Here is a 19,676-nt window from a genome sequence, read left to right as displayed (position 1 = left end):
TTTGATCCTTTTGCCTGTAACTGTCCTCAGCAAGTCGACAGCAACACAAAACTCACCATAACACACACGCGTGCACGTGCTAGTGCACACATGATGTGTAACAGCAAATAACCTATGCACCCAAAAACCACTCCTCTATTTGTACACCAAGCACCAAACCACTTCCAGATCAGCTCCCATTCACAGTTGGTTAGCCATTCAGCCGCTGTGGGAAAAGCCACTAAGGCAGTGATATTTAAGATGTAACTTTCAGATGTTGCACGCGGTAGCTAAGTGTTGGACTGTGTCACAGAGAATGCTTCCTGCTGTGTCGGATCCCAGTTACCTCCAAGCTACAATCAAGCTGCTTTGTTGTCAATGTTTACATCAGGTATGGTGCATGTTCCTGAATGCAAGCGAAACCCCTGAAGAGAACGCCTTTCAGATCATGCATCTGCCAAGAACAGTGACCTTCCAATTTCCTGAGCATTTCTGATTCCAGTGTTCATGAGCCATGTGGCCAAAACAAGGCATTAAATGCTCTTTTTTTGCATTAGCTGCGTGCTCCAGCTCTGGCAGCTTAGGGGACGCCTTCAGAAAGTGCTGACCATAGCTCCTGTCTTCTCTCGGCAAATTGAACACCAGGTCTTTTCTGAAACATCTGAACAACATTTTCTGGACATCAGCGACATTTTCTGAAAAGTTTCTCTTGCCTGTACAGCTGGTGAATGACACAAGTCGCTTGAATAAATCAATTTAACATTTAACTCCGGTCAGTAAATGAAAGGGGTGCTACATGTCCTGCAGGGTTTTCTGTCAGCATACTTTAAGATAATTTACATCATTTAAACCAACTGTAATCACTCTTAATCAGAATAACTGAGATAAGAATAACACATTGGCTGGTGCTCACAAAGACTCGTAATGAATCTAAAATTTCCAAAATAGCTGATCATGTATTGTGTTTTGTTATTGTTATATTACAAGTCAGAAAGAATTGTCTTTCACCTTGTACAGAGACAATTCTGTGTAGTAAGTGTGTCACTGGGAACAGGGAGAAGGATTTAATGTGTTTCATCTGAACTGGAACAGAGCCATATAGTGGGAAGGTCATCCACAAGACAAGGTGTAGATGTACCAGATATGAACCAGTGTTTGTTGCAATTCATTCAATTGATGCAATTGATATGGATTTCAAAGGATTCAGCCGTTGTGAAAGAGCGTGTGTGTTTGTGTGCATGTGTGCATGTTAGGTGTTGCACTGTTTTAACATAACTACTTAATATTATTCACATAACTATTTCTTGCTTGGATGGGAACAGCTAAAAAAGTGTGTGTGTGTGTGTGAGAGAGAGAGAACAGCTAACAAGTGTGTGTGAGAACATCTAACAGAAGTGTGTGTGTTTGTGTGTGTGGGCGTGTGAGAGCAGTTATCAGAAGTTTGTGTGTGTGTGTGTGAGAACAGCTAACCAGTGTGTGTGCGTGTGTGAACAGCTAACAGAAGCCGCAAGCACAGGAAGATGAGCTGAATGAACAGAGGTACCAATATAAACATATGGCACAAAAATTCACAACACCACACATATATTGGTCAGAAACATTGTCGTGCTTTTCAGAAAAGATCAGAAATCAGTCCTCTGGCAATGCCGCCCCATGTTACAGCCCACCCCACCCCCCAGCAAAGCTCTAGGAACGTAAACAAAAATAAAGATATTCAGTATTGAATATACAATTTGATATAGCAGCTTAGCGAATGATTACTTGGCACTGCAGAATTTTAAACCAACTTACTTTGATTAGTGAATCAGAAAATGCCCATTGTAGTGTGTTTGTAGGTTTCTTCTCTGAGAGGATCATTAGTTGACTGAAATACTTCAGCTGAGTTCCGAGTGGGAAATGGGGAAGAGAAAGCACAGAAACTGCAACACAGATGAAGTATTAGTTGCTTTGATCAGTTGCCAATTGTTTTGGTTTTGTTGTTGTTGTTGTTTTTTCTTTGGGGGGGGCAGTAGGCGGTGTAAATATCACACCTTAACAACAGTTACCATAGCAACTGCACAACGGTAACCAAGGCAACGGTTACTGTGGGAATCAGTCTGGCTTCAGTGGTCTCAACCTATATTAAAGGCATCACAGACTTGACCTTCTGACTTTTTGACCTCATCCATGCACCTGCAATAGGCAGGAAATCGAAGGGCAAAGGTTCACACATGAAAAGCTGACCTTTGACTCCACACTCACAGCTATAATGTGTGCTTGTGTTTTTCTGTGCATGTGTGTTTGTGTGTGTGATTATCTGTCTGTGTATGTTTGTGTGTGTGATTGTGTATGTTTGTGTGCATGTGTGTGTGTGTGTGTGTGCAGCAGAAGGTCAGAAAGCATGTCAAACTATATTTCCTTTCAGGTTTCCAAAGTACCAGAACAGCAGGATCCATAAGAGAAAATTACATTTATGCACCATTTGAAATCGTCGTTTTTCTTCTGAGAAAAAAACACATAAAAATGAAATTTGATAGAGTGTATGGGAGTGTATAAGATACCCAGTAACAGAAAGAAAGAAGAAACTTTTTTTGCCCTGTAGTGTTTTTAGAGTCCGTTCACATCTTCCTTTCCGGGTTTAGACATAGTCCGTTCAGAATATTTGAGTAAGGTGGGGTGAACGGGTGGTAGTATCACTTCTGAAAGTTGTGCATTCACACTCTCACGTCCCGTTTTATTCATCCCTCCGCTCTTGGACGAGTGGAGTAGAATGGTGCAGAACCTCTAACAAAAATGGTCGTGGCAGGCAAAATAATCCGGCTCCTGAAAAGGCGTGGCCGTTCACAGCCAGACGGAACGTAGTCGTGTCATCCGAGGGAGGGGGCGGGGCTGCAAGGCGGCACGTCATCATGGCGGAGGCGGGATCTGAACGTCCAGCAGCTCATAGGCAAAGATGTTCCAGAAAATGGCGAAGAGGAGGAAGGTGATGAAGGAGAAGACGAGGACCCACCAGGAGCACTGCTTGTGGAGAGACTCCTCATAGCTGCGCAGGATCAGGAGGCCCATACTGATGCCCACCACCGCCCCGGACAGGTGCGCCATGAAACTGGGTTGCGGCCCCGACGACGGGAGGGGAGGAGAGAAGCGAAGCCACACCGCCCGGCCCACCTCAGAACTCACTGCAGCCCGGGGTGTGGACAGGAAGAGAGAGAAGGGAACAGAATGGAGGAAGGATGTACAGGGAGAGAACAGAGAAAGGGATGGAGGGGGAGAGAGGTAGGGAGAGAAGAAGAGACAGAAAAGAAGAAAGTGGATGAAATTAGAGGAAGAGCTTTTCACAGTTTACAGTGGCTTTGTGTACTAGTCTGGTGGTGTACTATAAGAGCTAATGGTATACACTCCTATTGACTCTGACAAACTGTGCTTTGTGCCAAAATCCTTCAATCAAATGAGTCCTAAGGGTTCAGTCACTCTGCGGTAAGAGACCCGGGGGAGGAGACGGAGGCTGAGGAACCATGGATAGAATGTCCTGTTCAAGGGCGGAGAGGTGAGGGGCAGTAAAACAGCTTGCGTGCAGTTTGGTGCATCCAAACCTGCAGTCACTGACGTCAATGAAAAAACATTACAGGAGAGGAAAAGGCCTTTATGTGAGAAGTGACTGCAACACGCAGAACGTGTGGCACATGTATGATGCTCTCAGCACCGAGCGTGCTCACCACTGACTTTCATGTGTGACCGACAACAAAAAAGGCTGATAAGCTACTGCTTCGTTCCTCTGGCCGACTGCTGGAGTTTAAGGAATGTAGCAGATGACACTCACTGCAGACCAGAGCAAGGACCATCCGCAATAGTTTATACGGACACTTCATCCCAGCCCAGTTCTGAAACACACACACACACACACACACAGAAGTTCATAGGTAGGGGGTTCACTCTACTACTCAGAGGACAAATCAGCTAAAGTCAGCTAATCCTATATGTTTGACCTCTCCTAGCACAGGAAACATATCAACACACACAGACTAACACAGAACACATACCAACACACGTATAGAGTATAGGAGAGCAGACAGTGCGCTATTAAATGCCATGAAGTACAGACAGTGCTGTGAAATGTATTTTCCTGCTGTGTCACGTACATTTTTGTCAATCTGAAATATTGTACCCTGGTAAGCATTGACAAACAGATGGAGTCTGAAACACAGCAGAAAGGCATAAAGTGACCAAAAAGGGACTGTGAATGACCTGAAGCCCTTTGGTCCTCCACACATCCAAGTTCTGTAGGAGTAGTTGTATGTTAGTGTGCATGGAAGGTAAACCCAAAACATGCAGTTTACCAGTGTATGTAATTCAGTCCATGAAGTGCAAAAAGGCAAACGTTACAAAGGAAAGATTCTGGGTAGTGTACTGGTGCTTGACCTTCAGGAGGTTAGACTAGGTTCTGGTCATGTGGTTAGGGACTGACTTATTCGGGGAATAGCACTTTATTCAGTCACGTACCTGAAGCTCATGATTTGATTCCCCTGTGAGCTATATAAGAGTACAGGGACGAGAATGATTCGAGGTTTTTGGCGTGTGGGGAGACGGGGACTTTTCTCTTTTCCTCCTGGTACATTCGGAATCTCCTTCCCGGCGATTAGATTTTATATGGGGTTTGTTTTTTGCCTCCACTAATTAGAATTTTAAATAAAAACAAAACTGAACGGATTACCCGGGTAGTGAGACAAGCGGAGGTACTGGCCACCTGCCATCGGAGCAGGGAAGCCAATGCTGACTTAGAGGTAAGCTGATTTCTCGGTGGCTCCCCAAGCTAATGTCGACGCATATGACAGACTGACTTTCACATCCTTACATCACATAGGGAAAGTATTCAGTTGCTAGACAACAGTAGCCATAGTATTAGGCAGGCAAGGTTAGGTTCGTAACATTGAAACGGAGATGTGCTACAGGGCACAGGGTCAAAACACACAATGATTGTGTGTGCAGAGGGCGTGGCTAACGCCACCCAGGTGCAGGTTAGAGACAGTGACCTGGAACTAATGTTTGGGTGCGGTTTTTGATGTGAAAAAGGAAATGATCATCACACACACACACACACACAAACATAACAGTTAGAAGAGCCTGTTTTAAATGACATTTACACCGGATCACTGCATGTAAAAACCAATATTTGGTTGATAACTGAATTATTCGTTTCATTTCACTCTTATGTTTGTGTGTGATTCAATGACATTCCACTGCCTGTACATCTAGAGTATGTCAGGCTCATTATTAACAATCATATGTATAAATGTGACATTTGGTGGCACCAATATAACAAGCTGGGAAAAAAGAAAAACATAGGTAAAAGCAAATATTTTTCACAGCACTCTGTACATGCCAGAATAGTGTGTGTGTTGTGAAAATAATAGTGTGGTCTCCAGGGAAACAGGTTGAAAGCAAACAAAAACACATCCATTATCTCAATCTGTCTCCCTGTCTTTCTCTCTCTGTCTCCCTGTTTCATTGACTCTCTCTCTCTCTATCTGTCTCTCTGTCTTCCTATGTCTGTCTCAGTTTCTCTCCATTTCCCTCACTGTCTCCGTCTTTCTCTCTCTGTCTCCCCATCTCTGTCTCTCTCTCTGACTTGCTCTCTCACTGCCCCACCCTGCCCTTCTTCTCTCTCTCTCTCTCTCTCTCTTTCTCCATCCTTCGCCACTTCTCACTCTCTCTTGTATTTCCTCTCCATTCATTTTGAGACATATGGGCCGTAGCCATAGCGGCAGTTATGTGGGTTACCATGACGACGTTGGCGAGATGTGCAGAGCAGAGCGCATAGACTCCCCCAGAGCCGCCGACCACTGGAGCTCTCATATCAGTTATAGAGACTGTAAGAGAACCTGGGGAGGCAAATGGACAGAAGGGGATGAGGGAGAGACAGAGAGACGATGAAGGCGAGAGAGAGTGAGAAAGAGACAGAGAGATGATGGAGGGAGAGTGAGAGAGAGAGTGAGAGAGAGACAGAGAGACGATGAAGGCGAGAGAGAATGAGAGAGAGAGAGAGAGAATGAGAAAGAGACAGAGAGATGATGGAGAGAGAGTGAGAGAGAGTGAGAGAGAGACAGAGAGACGATGAAGGCGAGAGAGAGTGAGAGAGAGAGAGAGATGATGGAGAGAGAGTGAGAGAGAGAGTGAGAGCGCATTCTATGTCACACACACACACACACACCTTTTGTTTTTTGGACATCAAAAAACAAAGATGAAGCTCATTGTATCTCTCTGGTTGACCAATGTGATAAACACAGTCATGCCAATTAATGGTTATAATGGTTACTATAGCAACAAAGTCTGCAAGTATTGTCCCATTGAGTGTTTGTGTGGTAGCCTGCAGTACATTTATGGAGAGCAGATGTGTCATTTGAGAGCACAAAACAACAACCACAGCAACAACGCACCAACAATGAACCAACCATAGCAACAACCACAAGAAGGCCACTTTAGATGTGCTGCTGAAGGAGACATTATTTCTCATCATCATTTTCCGTTTATTTTTGCCTTGGCTGAAGTGCTTCAAAACGTGTACAGGTGTAGCGTGTGGTAGCATTTAACAAATAAAACAAAGATTGCCAACTTAGACCAGCAGATCCCTCCCAAATGCACTGTATAGTAAATACCTGCATAGGACCTCACACACCATTCAGCTCAGATAATTACATATTGACATAGATGTGTGTGTATATGTGTGTGAGTACGTGTATATCAGACAACTTGTCTATAACACCCACAGTGTGCTGTGTGTGTGTGTCAGACAGTTTGTCTATAACACCCACGGTGTGCTGTGTGTTCCTGCTGCTGTATGCAAATATCAGTACCCTGATTTTCGATTCTTTCCTCCATCTCTCTCTCTCTCTCTCTCTCTCTTTCTCTCACACTCTTTCTCTTCCTTTCGCTCTCGTACAGGGCAGAGGAAGTGTGTAAATTCGTGTGTGTGTGTGTGTGTGTGTGTGTGTGCGTGCGTGCGTGCGCATGTGTGTGTCTTTGTATGTGTTTCATGAGTAGACCAAGATGACCTTGGGTGAGGCTTGATTATGGTAATCCACTGTTCTGCTCTCTGCTCATGCCACACACACACCCATCAGCATCAGACTGCACCAGTACACAGCTAAGCTTTACAAGTACATCTGTGTGTGTGTTTGTGGATAGATTTTTGATGATCATCCATTCACCTACAGGTCATAAATATGATGTCATCTTTTAAATAGAATTTAGTCATAGAGTAAGGATAGCATGTTGTACTCTTACTTACACACACACACACACACACACACACACACACACACACACACACACACACACACACACTCACTCACCTGCTACCACTCCTGCCATGTAGAGAAGGCTGATTCTCAGGATTCCATGCACCATCTCCAGAGGAACACCAATCATCAACTGGAGGAGTGCATTAAAACCCAACTGTTCCAACCTGCTCACACAAACAAACACACACACACACACACACACACACACACACACAGACATGCTGTGTAAGCATGAGGCCTTTGTAGATTACACAGAAAAAAGCAAGACGTCTGTAAGCTATGTAGGACAGGGCAGGGGTGTGTGTGCGCGCGCGTGTGCTTGCGTTTGTGCGTGAATATGTTTATGTGTTTGCGTGCACGTGTTTAGTGTGATACACTAGTATTCAAATTGAGGTCAGGGTATTCTCTTCCATTCTGCCAAAAGATATTCCCTCTATCTGTCTGTTTTTATGCTGCACTAAATATGCCATTGTTGTCTTTCATATCAAAGAAAGAGCATATAATCTTCATGACTGTTATCTCTGTAAATTTGAAACTTGCTTTAAAAGCATAGTTTGATGTCATTTGGATAAACGCCCTAAACCATCTTCAAAGGCATTTATTTCAAGTAACGGCAGGGCTCAGACGGCATAATATAATCAATCCGTCTACAGTCCCTATTTAAAAAGGAGATGTAATTAACCGAAATTAATTAATCACAAACAGGACATCTGAGGTTTTTTTTTTTAAAAATTCCATTTGATTTAATTAAAATTCATTTCATTGTTGACCTATTTCAAGGGCATTTTCCCCAAAACTGATGACAATTTACTGCACAAAATGAAGGATACTTTCTGCTGGAACACACACAGGGATGCCATCACTACTGACACCTCACTGCTGCGACTGAACACAGAAGCAGCTCTTAAAGCCCACGGCGCGCCGGAGGAGTTCACCTTTAAGAGCAGCGCTCGAACGAAAGCGGACGCCCGACACAGCAGCTACCTTCGACTGTAAGACAGCCCAACGCGCGCGCAGCCTGACAGCTCTGTCAGCGCGCATAGTCATTCTATTTATTTATTTATTTTATTTTATTTATTTATCTGGGTTTTTTTTTTTAACCGTCTCTGACTGCTACGGACGCTGCTGCCAGCGAAATCCAAGCTGCTCTGTTGAATATTCTTGCATTTGTGGTTACATTGTCCTTGCCAGGGATGAGGTTCAGACATGGGTTTTGTGTGTGTGTGTGTGTGTGTGTGTGTGTGTGTGTGTGTGTGTGTGTGTGTGTGTGTGTGTGTGTGAGAAAGAAAGAAAGCGCGTGCGAGTGAGACCGCTGTCGCCAGACCTGCCGCTGTTCTGTGGAAGACGTTACTTCTCCATGTTGCTGTCGTTCGCGCTTACTCTCGCTCACGCTTCGCACCACCCTCGAACATATGGACGCGCAGAACTCTTACAGTATGTCAGGGTGCGGTTTGCTGACTTCAGCTCTTCAGTGAAGTCTTTCCCACCCGCGTGGCCTTGGGCTAGCCGGGAGCCCTGATCGCATGTCTGCAAATGACCACTGTGTTTTCTTTCCCTTTAATCCAAAACGCCAGCACGCTCTACTTCTCCAATGTGTGGTCTCCTACTACTAGGCATGTCTTTGACTGTGTCGCACTGAAAGACGTTAAAACACTGTGACAGTGGAACCCAGCTTTCAACATTAACGGTCTCTTCCACTGGGGCGATGGGATTACCGCCTTGGGAGGACAGAGGTGCCACCAGCCACCCAACTCCGTGAGATAATTCACTCCACCTGGAGGAGAATGCTGCCGGCTCAGTTCTACCTGTGTGGTTCAGCTGCCTTTTATAAAGTTGGCGCTGATTTGACCTTGTTATCTTGTCTTAACAGACCGCAGGCAACCCAACAGCTCGTACCTCATAATACTGTATATATTATGTTTATTGCCACTCATATGAAGGAGAGCCCAGAGGAACTGCTGTGAAGGTGAAGAGCTGGTTCTCCTTCCAGCACCCAGAGAACGATAGCTCCATCAAGATCCGTTTAAAATCATTTTAAGAGCAGCCGGAGTGCTTGTTCTTTCTCACACTCGCACAAGCAGACACACACACACACACACGAGCACTGTCCAAACTGGCAAACACACGACGGTGACTGGGCTAATGAACTCGGGCAACGAGTGCAAAACCGATCCCATGACCGCAGTGGTCAGACAGTAACACCAGCGGAGCACGCCAGCGATCCGCCCAGCGGTGCAGGCAGGGGCCAGAGGGAGAGATGGAGGGAGCAGCCAGTGAGCTTCAGAGTGGCAGGCTGTGCGTGTGGGTGGGTGTGTGAGCAGGGTGGTGTTTTCAGCCTGATACAGCAGCACGACCGCATGAAGCACGAGAATCAGGAGAGGGGTTACAAGAGCCACGCCGGAAACAACAACAACACAGACCGAAAATAATGATCTACCTCAGCTGCCTTTCGAGCAGAAGACAAGGCAGTGAAGCAAGACATTAAACTATAAAAACAAACAAATAAATAAATAAAAATCCCAGCAGTCCTAAAGCTGTTCTTGCGTCTGGTGTTGGACACATTGCAAAAGCAATACTGGGATCCAAAATTGATGATAAACCCCCCCCAAAAGGAACACTGTTTCTAATCTCAGCACATTCTAGTCAATAATATTGATCGCCCTCTTCGTTTGCATCAGAGGTATAGTCGGTTACAGGCCAAAGCCGTTTCTGATGAAATTGGATAAAGCACCTTGGTTTGGACCACTACCAAATGTTAAACACATTTCCAGACTAGGGTGTCCTGACTGAGTGCATTTAGCTGTTGCACTGTACATCTTATCTAGAAGAAGAATTGGTTTGTGTGACAGAAACAATAGTGGAAATACATAAGCACATGTGAGTTGGCTATGGTGTACATGTAAGTTGGCTGTGAGGTTTGCGTGTGAGGTGTGTGTGAACTAATATCCTAGCATAAGGATATGTCCCACGGAGAGAACTAATCATTATTTAAGTCATTCTAGACAAGATTAAATGTAAATGTGTGTGTGTGTGTGTGTGCGTGTGTGTGTGTGTGTGTGTGTGTGTGTGTGTGTGTGTTTGTGCATGGTCTTACCCAACATGCATGAACATGTAGCTGAGGAATCTCCAGACCTGTGTTCTGTGTCCTGGGTGGTAGACCAGTGGGCTCTTCATAAATTCTGGCTGATACGTCTGTAGAACCCACTTATTCAGCCTTACTCCATAACACATAAACACCACAATCTGTCCCAATACATACATACATACATACATACACATACATACACATACATACACACACACACACACACACACACACACACACACACACACACACACACAGTTAGTCCATTATGTCTCAAGGTATAAAGCAGTCTGATAAGAAGTTGGTGTGTGTGTGTGTGTGTGTGTGTGTGTGTGTGTCTGCACATCTATACCTGCACGATGGTGATGATGGCCATAAATACTGGAGGTGGGCACAGCCGGTTCTGATGGAAGTACCAGCGGCGGTCTGTCTCGCAAGGCAAGATCTCGTATGCGACGTAGCGTACAAAGCGTTTGTACACACCCAGGCCCGTCTCGTCCAATAGGATCTCTCGCTGCAGCGTGCGTCGGCCATTGGCGATGGCACGGCGGAAACTGCTGGAGCGCTTGCTGCTTAGCTGAGAGGAGGAGGTAGAGAGAGAGGGAGAATAGGACCTGTTGACTGGTCTCACTGTACTGTTATATTTGTGGTATAAACAATTCTCACTCCATTTAGATCAAAGTTCTCTTTGTTCTATCTGTTTTGCAGTCAAAGACTAAATGTGTGTGTCTCTGTCTCTCTCTCTCTCTCTGTCACACGCCCACACAGTCTTCTCTAAATCTGGTGGAGATTCTTTTAGCCCAGCTCTCTATGGAACAATGCGTCACCTGGGAAGTAGAGCACTACATGCTGGGAGATGTAGTTTATGGAGCTATTTATAGTCAAACTATATAACTAAACATGAATATTCTCAAAGTTACTTCAACACTTGGAGGCTCCCAGTTACACACACATTGTGTGTACGTGTGTCTGGAAAGCTGTGATAAGCAAGCAGTGTCACACTGCTCCACATATATTAGCTAAAATGGAAAAGCAGGAAATGCTCTCTTAAAATATCTAAACACACACAAACGCACACACACAGCATACACATGCGCGCACACACACACCTACATGCACAAACCCTGTGGCTGAACCTCATCTCAGACTCATGGGCTTAAAGATCAGTGAATGATGAACAGAAGGAAGTCCACATGAAAGGATACAAATACCAGTTGTGTTTTTTTTCCCCTCTCTGTCTCTCTGTCTCTCTTTGTCTCTGTCATGGTCTCTTTACCCAGGCTCTGCTCTCTCTTTCTCCACTGACCCATATATATTTGCTCAACATTTCATCCGGATCAAATGGAACTTCTCCCCCCTTTCTTCTGCATTTCCGCCAGAACACGCTCCGATCATCATAGTGGCATGAACTCTGTGTTTCAGCAATACGCTCCAGGAAATCCAGTGTGCGTGTGCGTGTCAGTGTGTTACCAGCCTGAGGCAAAACTGAATTGAATTGAATGCTCTGTACCAAAAAATCTAACACCCTCAGTGTCAGAAAGACCGAGGGAGGAACAGAGAATGGAAGAGAGAAAGAGACTGAGAGCGAGTGTGTGTGTGTGTCTTTGTGCGTGTACATAAAACTCATTGCGTGACTCAGTGTTTATACATTACACGTTTGTATGTTTTTTGTGTGCATTTATGGGTTTATTCACATGAATGAATGTGAATATGTGACAAGTGAGTATGTGTGGCATCAGCACATGTACACATATTGCAATGTTACTCTCTTGGTGCGGGATCAAGTGCATGTGTGTGTGCACATGTGTCCCTGAATACATACGCATGCATGTGAACGTGCATTCCTCTGTGTATATGCATGTGTGCGTATGTGCATGTGTATTTGCTCCTGCTGGTACACTTGGCCATGCAGGTTGCTATAGTGTGTGTGTGTGCGCGCATGTGTTCCTCACCAGCTCAATGAGCTCCTGGTAGCACACGTGGCCATGCTGGTCGCTCTGCACCAGTGCGAGTAGCATGTCCAGCTTGGTGGGGTCCAGCTGCAGCTCATGCTGCTGTGCCAGACTGGTGAAGTTCTCCACCGCGATGAAACCAGTCTGCTCAGGGTCCAGCTACACACACACACACACACACACACACACACACACACACGCACGCACATGCACGCACATGCACGCACAGGAGAACAGAATGAGTATTCAGTTCCATTAGGTGAATCTGCAATGTCTGGTTCACACGTGGTTTCACTCTGAAACGGAGGGTGAAATCAATCCACAATCAGTGGGAACATCTGAGGCGCGGGGGGGGGGGGTTGGACGTGTCATCCGCTTATCAAAACACACAGAAAAGAAATGCTCCCATTCATAAAATTAAAGGTGCCACTGTCACAATCCCTTACACAGATACATGGAATGACTATGGAATGATGCAACTGTGGTAACTGTGGATTTTAATTTATTCATGCTTTAGCAAAAAAAAAAAAAGGTTTGTTCAAAAAAAGACATATGCAGCATACCATGAAATGTGTGTGTGTGTGTGGGTGTGTGTGTGTGTGTGTGTGTGAGAGAGAGAGAAAGAGAGAGAGAGAGATCTTCAAAGGCCTTTCAAAACAGCTTTCTCCAGAAAGATAGAATAATAACCAGCAGATGTTTGCTATTTAAGAACACACAGAGTGTTCTGTGTTGGATGGGAGTTTAAGCTTTAGTGATAAAACTGGAGCAGCAAAGAGTCTCACACACACACACACACACACACACACATCCACAGTAGCCAAGCCGCATTGAAGATTACAGTATGAGAGAGTTAATCTGTTAGTAACTAAGTGAGCACCTGGAACACTTCTTGAACAGAGCAGTCATGAAGAGCACGTAGTTCACTATTTTGAATTCATAGGCCTGCGTCTCTGCGCATGGATTTGTTTGTGCAAGTGTGTGGTTGTGTGTATCTGTGTTTGATTTTTTTGTCACCATATGTTGGCAAAGTAAAGTAAGATGGAGTAGGACTCAAAGAAGGGAATGAATGAACGAACGAATGAATGAATGAATGAAAACAGGGAGAAAACAGGGACTAGTGAAAGAAGAGAAATTGCAGCAGGCCATCAGAAGGACAAGAGGTTTGGTACTGAAGTGAGGGAGTTGGGCAAACGAGTGAGGGATGGAGTGAGGGATGACGGAGAATGAGGGAAGCATTTAGTGAAGGGATTCAACGCAGACATGCAGCAGTGTCGCCATGGTTACAGGTAACAGGCAACCAATGTGTCACCCACAGAGGAGGTGTTGGGGGGTGGGGGGCAACATGGTTAAAAACAGAGGAACAAAAGAGAAGCGGGAAAATGTAGCAGAATTAATGATTCAGAAAGTGTAATTAAAGATCTGGTCTGATCGGTAAGAGGAAGACTGAAAGCAAGCGAGAGAGGCAGAGATTAAACCAGTGAGGGCGAGTGGTTCCCCGGCGGGGGAGTGAATGATAACTCTGTTATCCTCTTTTTCCTCCTAGCATTTACTTGTGTGTGTGTGTGTGTGTGTGTGTGTGTGTGTGTGTGTGTGTGTGTGTGAGTGAGAGAGAGAGAGAAAAAGAGAAGGCAAGTGCAAGCATGCACTACACCAGACCATCCACAAACTGATATATATCAACACGCTAGCTAAAGACACAGTGACACACTAGTGACGTGGCACTGACCCCAGGGATTGTGACCGTGTCCACCCGGGAGTGTGGCTCTGACCCCTGGGAGTGTGGCTCCGACCCCCGGGATTGTGGTTCAGACTCCTAGGAGTGTGACGCTGACCCCCGGGATTGTGACGCTGACCCCTGGGATTGTGCTGCTACAGATCACTGTTGGAGCTCCGCCTTTCACTCCAGCAGGCTACCACCCCACACCGTCACACATCACCCCGAAACGGCAAGGGAGGTCTGCTCTCCGAAGTGTGCATGCATGAGCATGGCAGGAATAAAATCAACAGCATGCAGCTGCAGTCTGATTAGCAGAAAAGGTAGTAGACGTTTAGTGGGGCAACACTAGACCTAGCCTACCTCAGAACAGGGAGGCCGATCAGAATGTCTAAGTAATAGCATGGTACTCTGGTAGCCATTATTGAAGTGCTTTAGTAGCTAAACAATATTGGGGCTTTTATTTTGTTATGAGTGCAGCACTAAACAGGAAGCAGGGCCTGAGTGTTTACCATTGCCATTGTACAAATGACTCGTGACTAAAATTGAGATTATGTGTAGAGGAACATGTGAGTCAGTGCATAGTTATTTGCATATTACTGGACTACTTTTGGACTACTTACATTAATAGTGTGTTGTGTGGGCTTTAAAAGAATATTTTGAGTATACTCAAAGTATTGAATGCAGTATTCTGAGCTTCAACACAGTGTTCTACTACGATACTCACAATACTAAGTTAAAAGGAGTGCGAAACTGATCAGAGCATGCTGTAAGAAACGTTTCATTTGGAGTGGTTTGTTCATCCCCTATGGCCTTCCCCTCAGTGACCAGAGACATCCTACTTCTACAGCAAGGAATTCTGGGTCAGTGGAGGAGTCATCTTTTTCCCTCACCCTCATTCTCTCGCTACACTGATGGTAGGTACCTAAACAAGCAGTGGTCTATCTCTCTCTCTGTACCTTTCTTACCTCTTACCTATAGTTCTTATTATTCAGTTTGAATGGATCAATTTCAGTCGACAGAGCACGCTCTACACAACTCTTCTAGTCCTATACACAACTCTTCTATATCTATACACAATTCTTCTAGACCTATAAAAACAGAGGACCCCAGTACTCCTTCTTAACTGTCCTAATGCATCTCCAACAAGCCATAGCTGGCCTGTTGTACAAAGCATCACTTTTCTTAGAGAAGGAGAAATGTGGACACATTTCACATTTACCTGACACTTTTATCCAAAGCAACTTACAATTATGAGTGAGTACAACTTGAGCAATTGAAGGTTAAGGGTCTTGCTCAGGGGCCCAACAGCAGCAACTTAACAGTGGTGGGGCTTGAACCAGCAACCTTCCAATTACAAGTCAAGAACCTTAACCACTAAGCAGTGAGCATTTCTCAAAGTCGCCCTGTGGAGAGAAATGACACTAGCCGCTGACCGAATGGCTTTGCTGTTAGCGATGTAAAGCAAATTAATCATTTAGATCCCGTAAAGGTGAAAGTAAGGTGCCATAAAGGTGCCATAAGGTGCCATAAAGGTGAAAGTACCATAAAGGTAAAAGTCAAGTGCTATAAAGGTGAAAGTAAGATGCCATAAAGGTGAAAGAAGCCATGGAGAAGTCATTAGATGAATAAAATTGTTGGCTGTGCTGTGTGAATGTGAATCCATGCCATCAGCAACTAACCAAACAGCCATCTTTCCTCTTTGGACTACAGTATCCACCACTGACAGCTGCCTCCATATTGGTTCATACTGGTTCTAGGTGTTGGTGTGATTATATACCCAGATGGAGGCTCATGTGTCTACTTTCCATATAAGTGACCATCTCCTCAGCTTATCTCAGCAATACAGGGCAGCATGGAGAGTGTCAGTGTGTGTGTGTGTGTGTGTGTGTGCGCGTGTGTGCTTTACAGTCAGGAATAACCTGAGCTCAGCACTGCTTTCTGCAGTGGAAAACTCAGATATAGTGAGACAGCAGCCCCCCATGACACACAGTTTCCCAAATCACCTCGTTCATTGCTGTATACAAGGGCATACACCCACGGTATCGCCGACATTACTGCGTCGCGCTTGAATCACACATACTCGCTCCACACTATTGCATATGGTGCTCACCCACACTACTCCGACAAAACAGACTGTTCTAGCACACGAGCGATTCACACACTCATGTTTACATACACACGCACACACACATATATCGCTAAATGATGAGTCTTATTTGACCCTTAACCTCAGGAATAGCAATTTTATCGCCATCTTCAAATCAAATGGTATGCTACTCTATCCATCAATCAACGTTATCGTCTTTCAACACCAGACCAGCAAATCAGACCAGACACTACTCCCTCTCTCTCTCTCTCTCTCTCTCTCTCTCTCTCGCTCTCTCTCTCTCTCTCTCTCACACACACACACCTCCAAACACTAACATTACCACTGTAACATTACCATTACCGCTGGTACTGTTTAAATATCAGAAACATCTTCCTCTGTGTGCGTGTTGTCGTGCTCTTACTTTGATAAACAGAGAGGTGTCTGATCCTTCCATCAGTCTGATCCATCCTGTAGCTACTTAAAGCTCCTTGGACATCACACACACACACACACACAAACACAGTCCTGGAGACAGTCTGCCTTCAGACTTGTGAACTCTACACCCGAGCTGTCCGTAGTGAATCAACGGCCTTCAAGCAACAGGAAGGTGGTCAAACAGTCTGGCCAGCACTCATTTGAAATATAAATAAATAAATAAATAAATAAATAAATAAATAGATAGATAGATAAATAAATAAATAAATAAATAAATACATTAATTAATTAAAAAACCTAAAAGCAAGTTAAATCCGGTTTGAGGTGCTCTGCCGCTACCTGAAGCCAGGTGCGTGAAACAGGATGGCTCTCGCGATCGCTGACGCGGTCCTCTCCCTGAGCGCGAGCCCCAGCCATGCACGCCTAAGCCAGGCGGCGCGCGCAGCAGACGGGCTGCGTGTCGATAATAGCGAGACGCTGCTAGCGCGCCCTATCGTAGTCCTGCCCGGACGGACGGGAACGTAACGCAGCGCACGCAGGGCAACGACCTGTCAGTGCACTGTCTCTCGGATGGGGCGTTCGCGTCACGCATGCGCACCTCTATTTCTCATTCACTCATCGGAGCCACTGTGCCCTCTCTGGCTGTCCTTCTCTGCACCCCTCCATCACTGTCGTTCTAGAAATACATGCAGGAAGACCCGCGCAGTGTAGGAAATGTGTAACCATAGCAACCCCATGGTGCTTACCTGCTCTTGAATGAGCTGAAACAGAGAGCTCCTATCCATATACTGGGCCCTGCTTCTCCAACCGCCGCGACGAGAAAGACACACACACACGCCTGCATACACACACTCACACACCCATACACATGCTCACACTCACACCCGGCTGCGCGCCCTAGTCGGCTTGGCACCTATGAGGGCGGTACACACCCCCTCACATACACAAACACACACACACACACACACGCACACAAACACAGGAGCTGTAGTAGTATTCACGGGGTCTCCTCCAGTCAGCAGAGGGATTCGCTGTGCCTGTAGCCCACACACAACAGCTTGCTGGGGGGAAATCCAGGACAGAGTGCTGGAGCTCCAGTCAACCACAAGCACCTCTAGATCTCTCTTTCTCACCTCCTCTTTCTCTCCCTCTCTCTCCCTCTCCCTCTCCCTCTCCCGCTCTTTCTGCCTCTACTGTAGGAGCGCTTCCACACGACGTAACTACGAGAGTAGCCCTCTTCTTCCCCCTCTTTCCAGAAGGCACCATCCAGCCCTGGATCTCTTCCCTCCAACCCTCTTTTACTGTCCCCCTTCTTTCTCTCACGTTGCGTTCTCTTCCTCCGTCTTGCCGCGTGTGTGTCTGCCTCTGCCTACATGTAAATGTGTAAATCTCTCTCTCTTCCCTCTCTCACTCCCTATTTCTCTTTTTCTCTCTGTCCTTCTCTCAGACTGCACTATCTGAATACTAATGAGGAAGGGGAGGGAGACGGTGGGTGTTAGCCAATAAGAGCAGAGGGGGCGTGTCAAAAAGGCTGCAGCTTTGACTCTACACTGCAGGAGTCCAGACACACTGCAAGACACACGCACGCAGACGCAAGGATACACAGTACACACCAAGATGCACTGTATCCTTGGTACTGATTTGGTTAGCAATCTCTTCCTCATGCCTTAGACCCCAAAATAACTGTGGCAGACAGAAAGATAGGCATAACCATGAAACTCCGCCTCTTCCACAGTTGCTGAGTCCCTGAAGAAAGTCATCTGTGCAGCTGGGGTTTGGTCCAGCTGCCCGCCAAATGCACCGACAACATTCCTCCTGACCAATGGCTTCCAAGCAATCTAAAATATCTGAACACTGCTCTGTGCTGTTTGGAATGGGAGCGCTGTCTGTGTATTTTACATGAATTTATTTTGTAAACAACCAATAAGACACAAATAAACCATACCCATGGTCTTTAATATTTGGCAAATCTGAAAATTGTTCCAAGTCGTCCCAAAATTCACGTTTTCCACATCCAAGCATTAAGGACTTAATAAAAAATCCACATCAGCAAACACCACTGAAATATGCACAGCAAACACAATCATCACTGCATGTTTTGGACTAATGCTTGGACATATGTTTTTGCAACCACTTTAGATTAATCTCTGCAGCGGGTCGAAAGTTAATGATTGGTTTGGTGGGAAATTGGTCTATAAGCAAATATGGAGTTACATGGAATTTTCTTGGAAAAACTATTTTGGAACACAGAAGGAATAAATGTAGGACAAGCATATTTTTGTAATTTGTTTTGTCTTCCATAAATATTTCTTCTAATGTCATTTCAAAAATGAGACTAAGCTCCTATAAATGCAATGCATTTTAAAGGCTTTTCTCTGCTGGGGAGTCTTCACTGGAAGTTTTAGAACTGGAGCTGCTCTTAATATTTTTCAGCTTGCCATGATTGTCTGCTAATAATGAAAACAGAAACTCAAAATACTTTACATAATTTCTCACTTTTTGGCTATGAGCGCACATGTCTTCACACTAGCCCTCTAGCCAGCCCTGAAAAATGTAAACTTTAACAGATGCAGACAGCTACCTGCGAGAAGCTCGATACAGAACTAGTACTTCTCTGAACAACTCTGCCATAGGTCTCACTGTGCAGCTCAGCCGTGAACCTCATTACTTCCTGGAGACTTCCCTGAGACTTTCTTACACTGTGTGAGTATAGCTCTGGGTGAATATGGATACATTATGTGAGGCCAGAATAGTTTAGGCCACGAATAGATAAAATAGATGAGGCTATAGACATGATAGTAGCCTTCTTACATTCCTTAAAACAGCCATGATCAAATATCCTTGTACAATGGGACGGTGTGGCGCTGCGGCCAAAATTGTCTTACCCGCAGATACAGACCTGGTAATTTTCTGGACAAGAAGAGGCTCATCATGTGCATTTGGGAGCCTGCTGGAAATTACGTGACTTTTAGTTGTACAGCCCTCTAAAGCAAAGAGATGGAAAGATGAAGTAGGGTTAGAGAAGCATGGATTCTAAATGTCTTGAAAGATGTCTGTGCATTTGTGCGTGCGTGTGTGTGTGTGTGTGTGTGTGTGTGTGTGTGTGTGTGTGTGTGTGTGTGTGTGTGTGTGTGTGTGCCTC

At 45.3% G+C, this 19,676-nt stretch overlaps 1 protein-coding gene across 4 annotated transcripts; it reads right to left on the bottom strand.

The window, feature by feature from the left end:
• Positions 1-20: 20 nt before the first annotated feature.
• On the bottom strand, positions 21-17,953 carry rhbdl1 (rhomboid, veinlet-like 1 (Drosophila)). 4 transcript variants are annotated; one of them, XM_027024785.3, is made up of 9 exons: positions 16,874-17,953; positions 16,521-16,586; positions 12,294-12,452; positions 10,694-10,918; positions 10,351-10,499; positions 7,308-7,420; positions 5,737-5,837; positions 3,779-3,839; positions 21-3,137 (listed from the first exon to the last, which is right to left on the bottom strand). In XM_027024785.3, the coding sequence occupies exons 2-9, from the start codon at positions 16,551-16,553 to the stop codon at positions 2,866-2,868; spliced, it is 1,113 nt and encodes a 370-aa protein (XP_026880586.1). In that variant the 5' UTR covers positions 16,554-16,586; positions 16,874-17,953; the 3' UTR covers positions 21-2,865. The 4 variants fall into 4 exon arrangements, with proteins under 4 accessions (XP_026880586.1, XP_081552549.1, XP_026880585.1 ...); XM_081696423.1 differs by having other exon boundaries at positions 17,281-17,953; XM_027024784.3 differs by lacking the exon at positions 16,521-16,586 and having other exon boundaries at positions 17,281-17,953.
• Positions 17,954-19,676: the final 1,723 nt, after the last annotated feature.

The sequence above is a fragment of the Electrophorus electricus genome, chromosome 14, assembly GCF_041902795.1.
Source record: "Electrophorus electricus isolate QZ-2024a chromosome 14, ASM4190279v1, whole genome shotgun sequence".
Taxonomy (NCBI): Eukaryota; Metazoa; Chordata; class Actinopteri; order Gymnotiformes; family Gymnotidae; genus Electrophorus; species Electrophorus electricus.
This window is presented reverse-complemented; position numbering and strand designations above follow the sequence as displayed.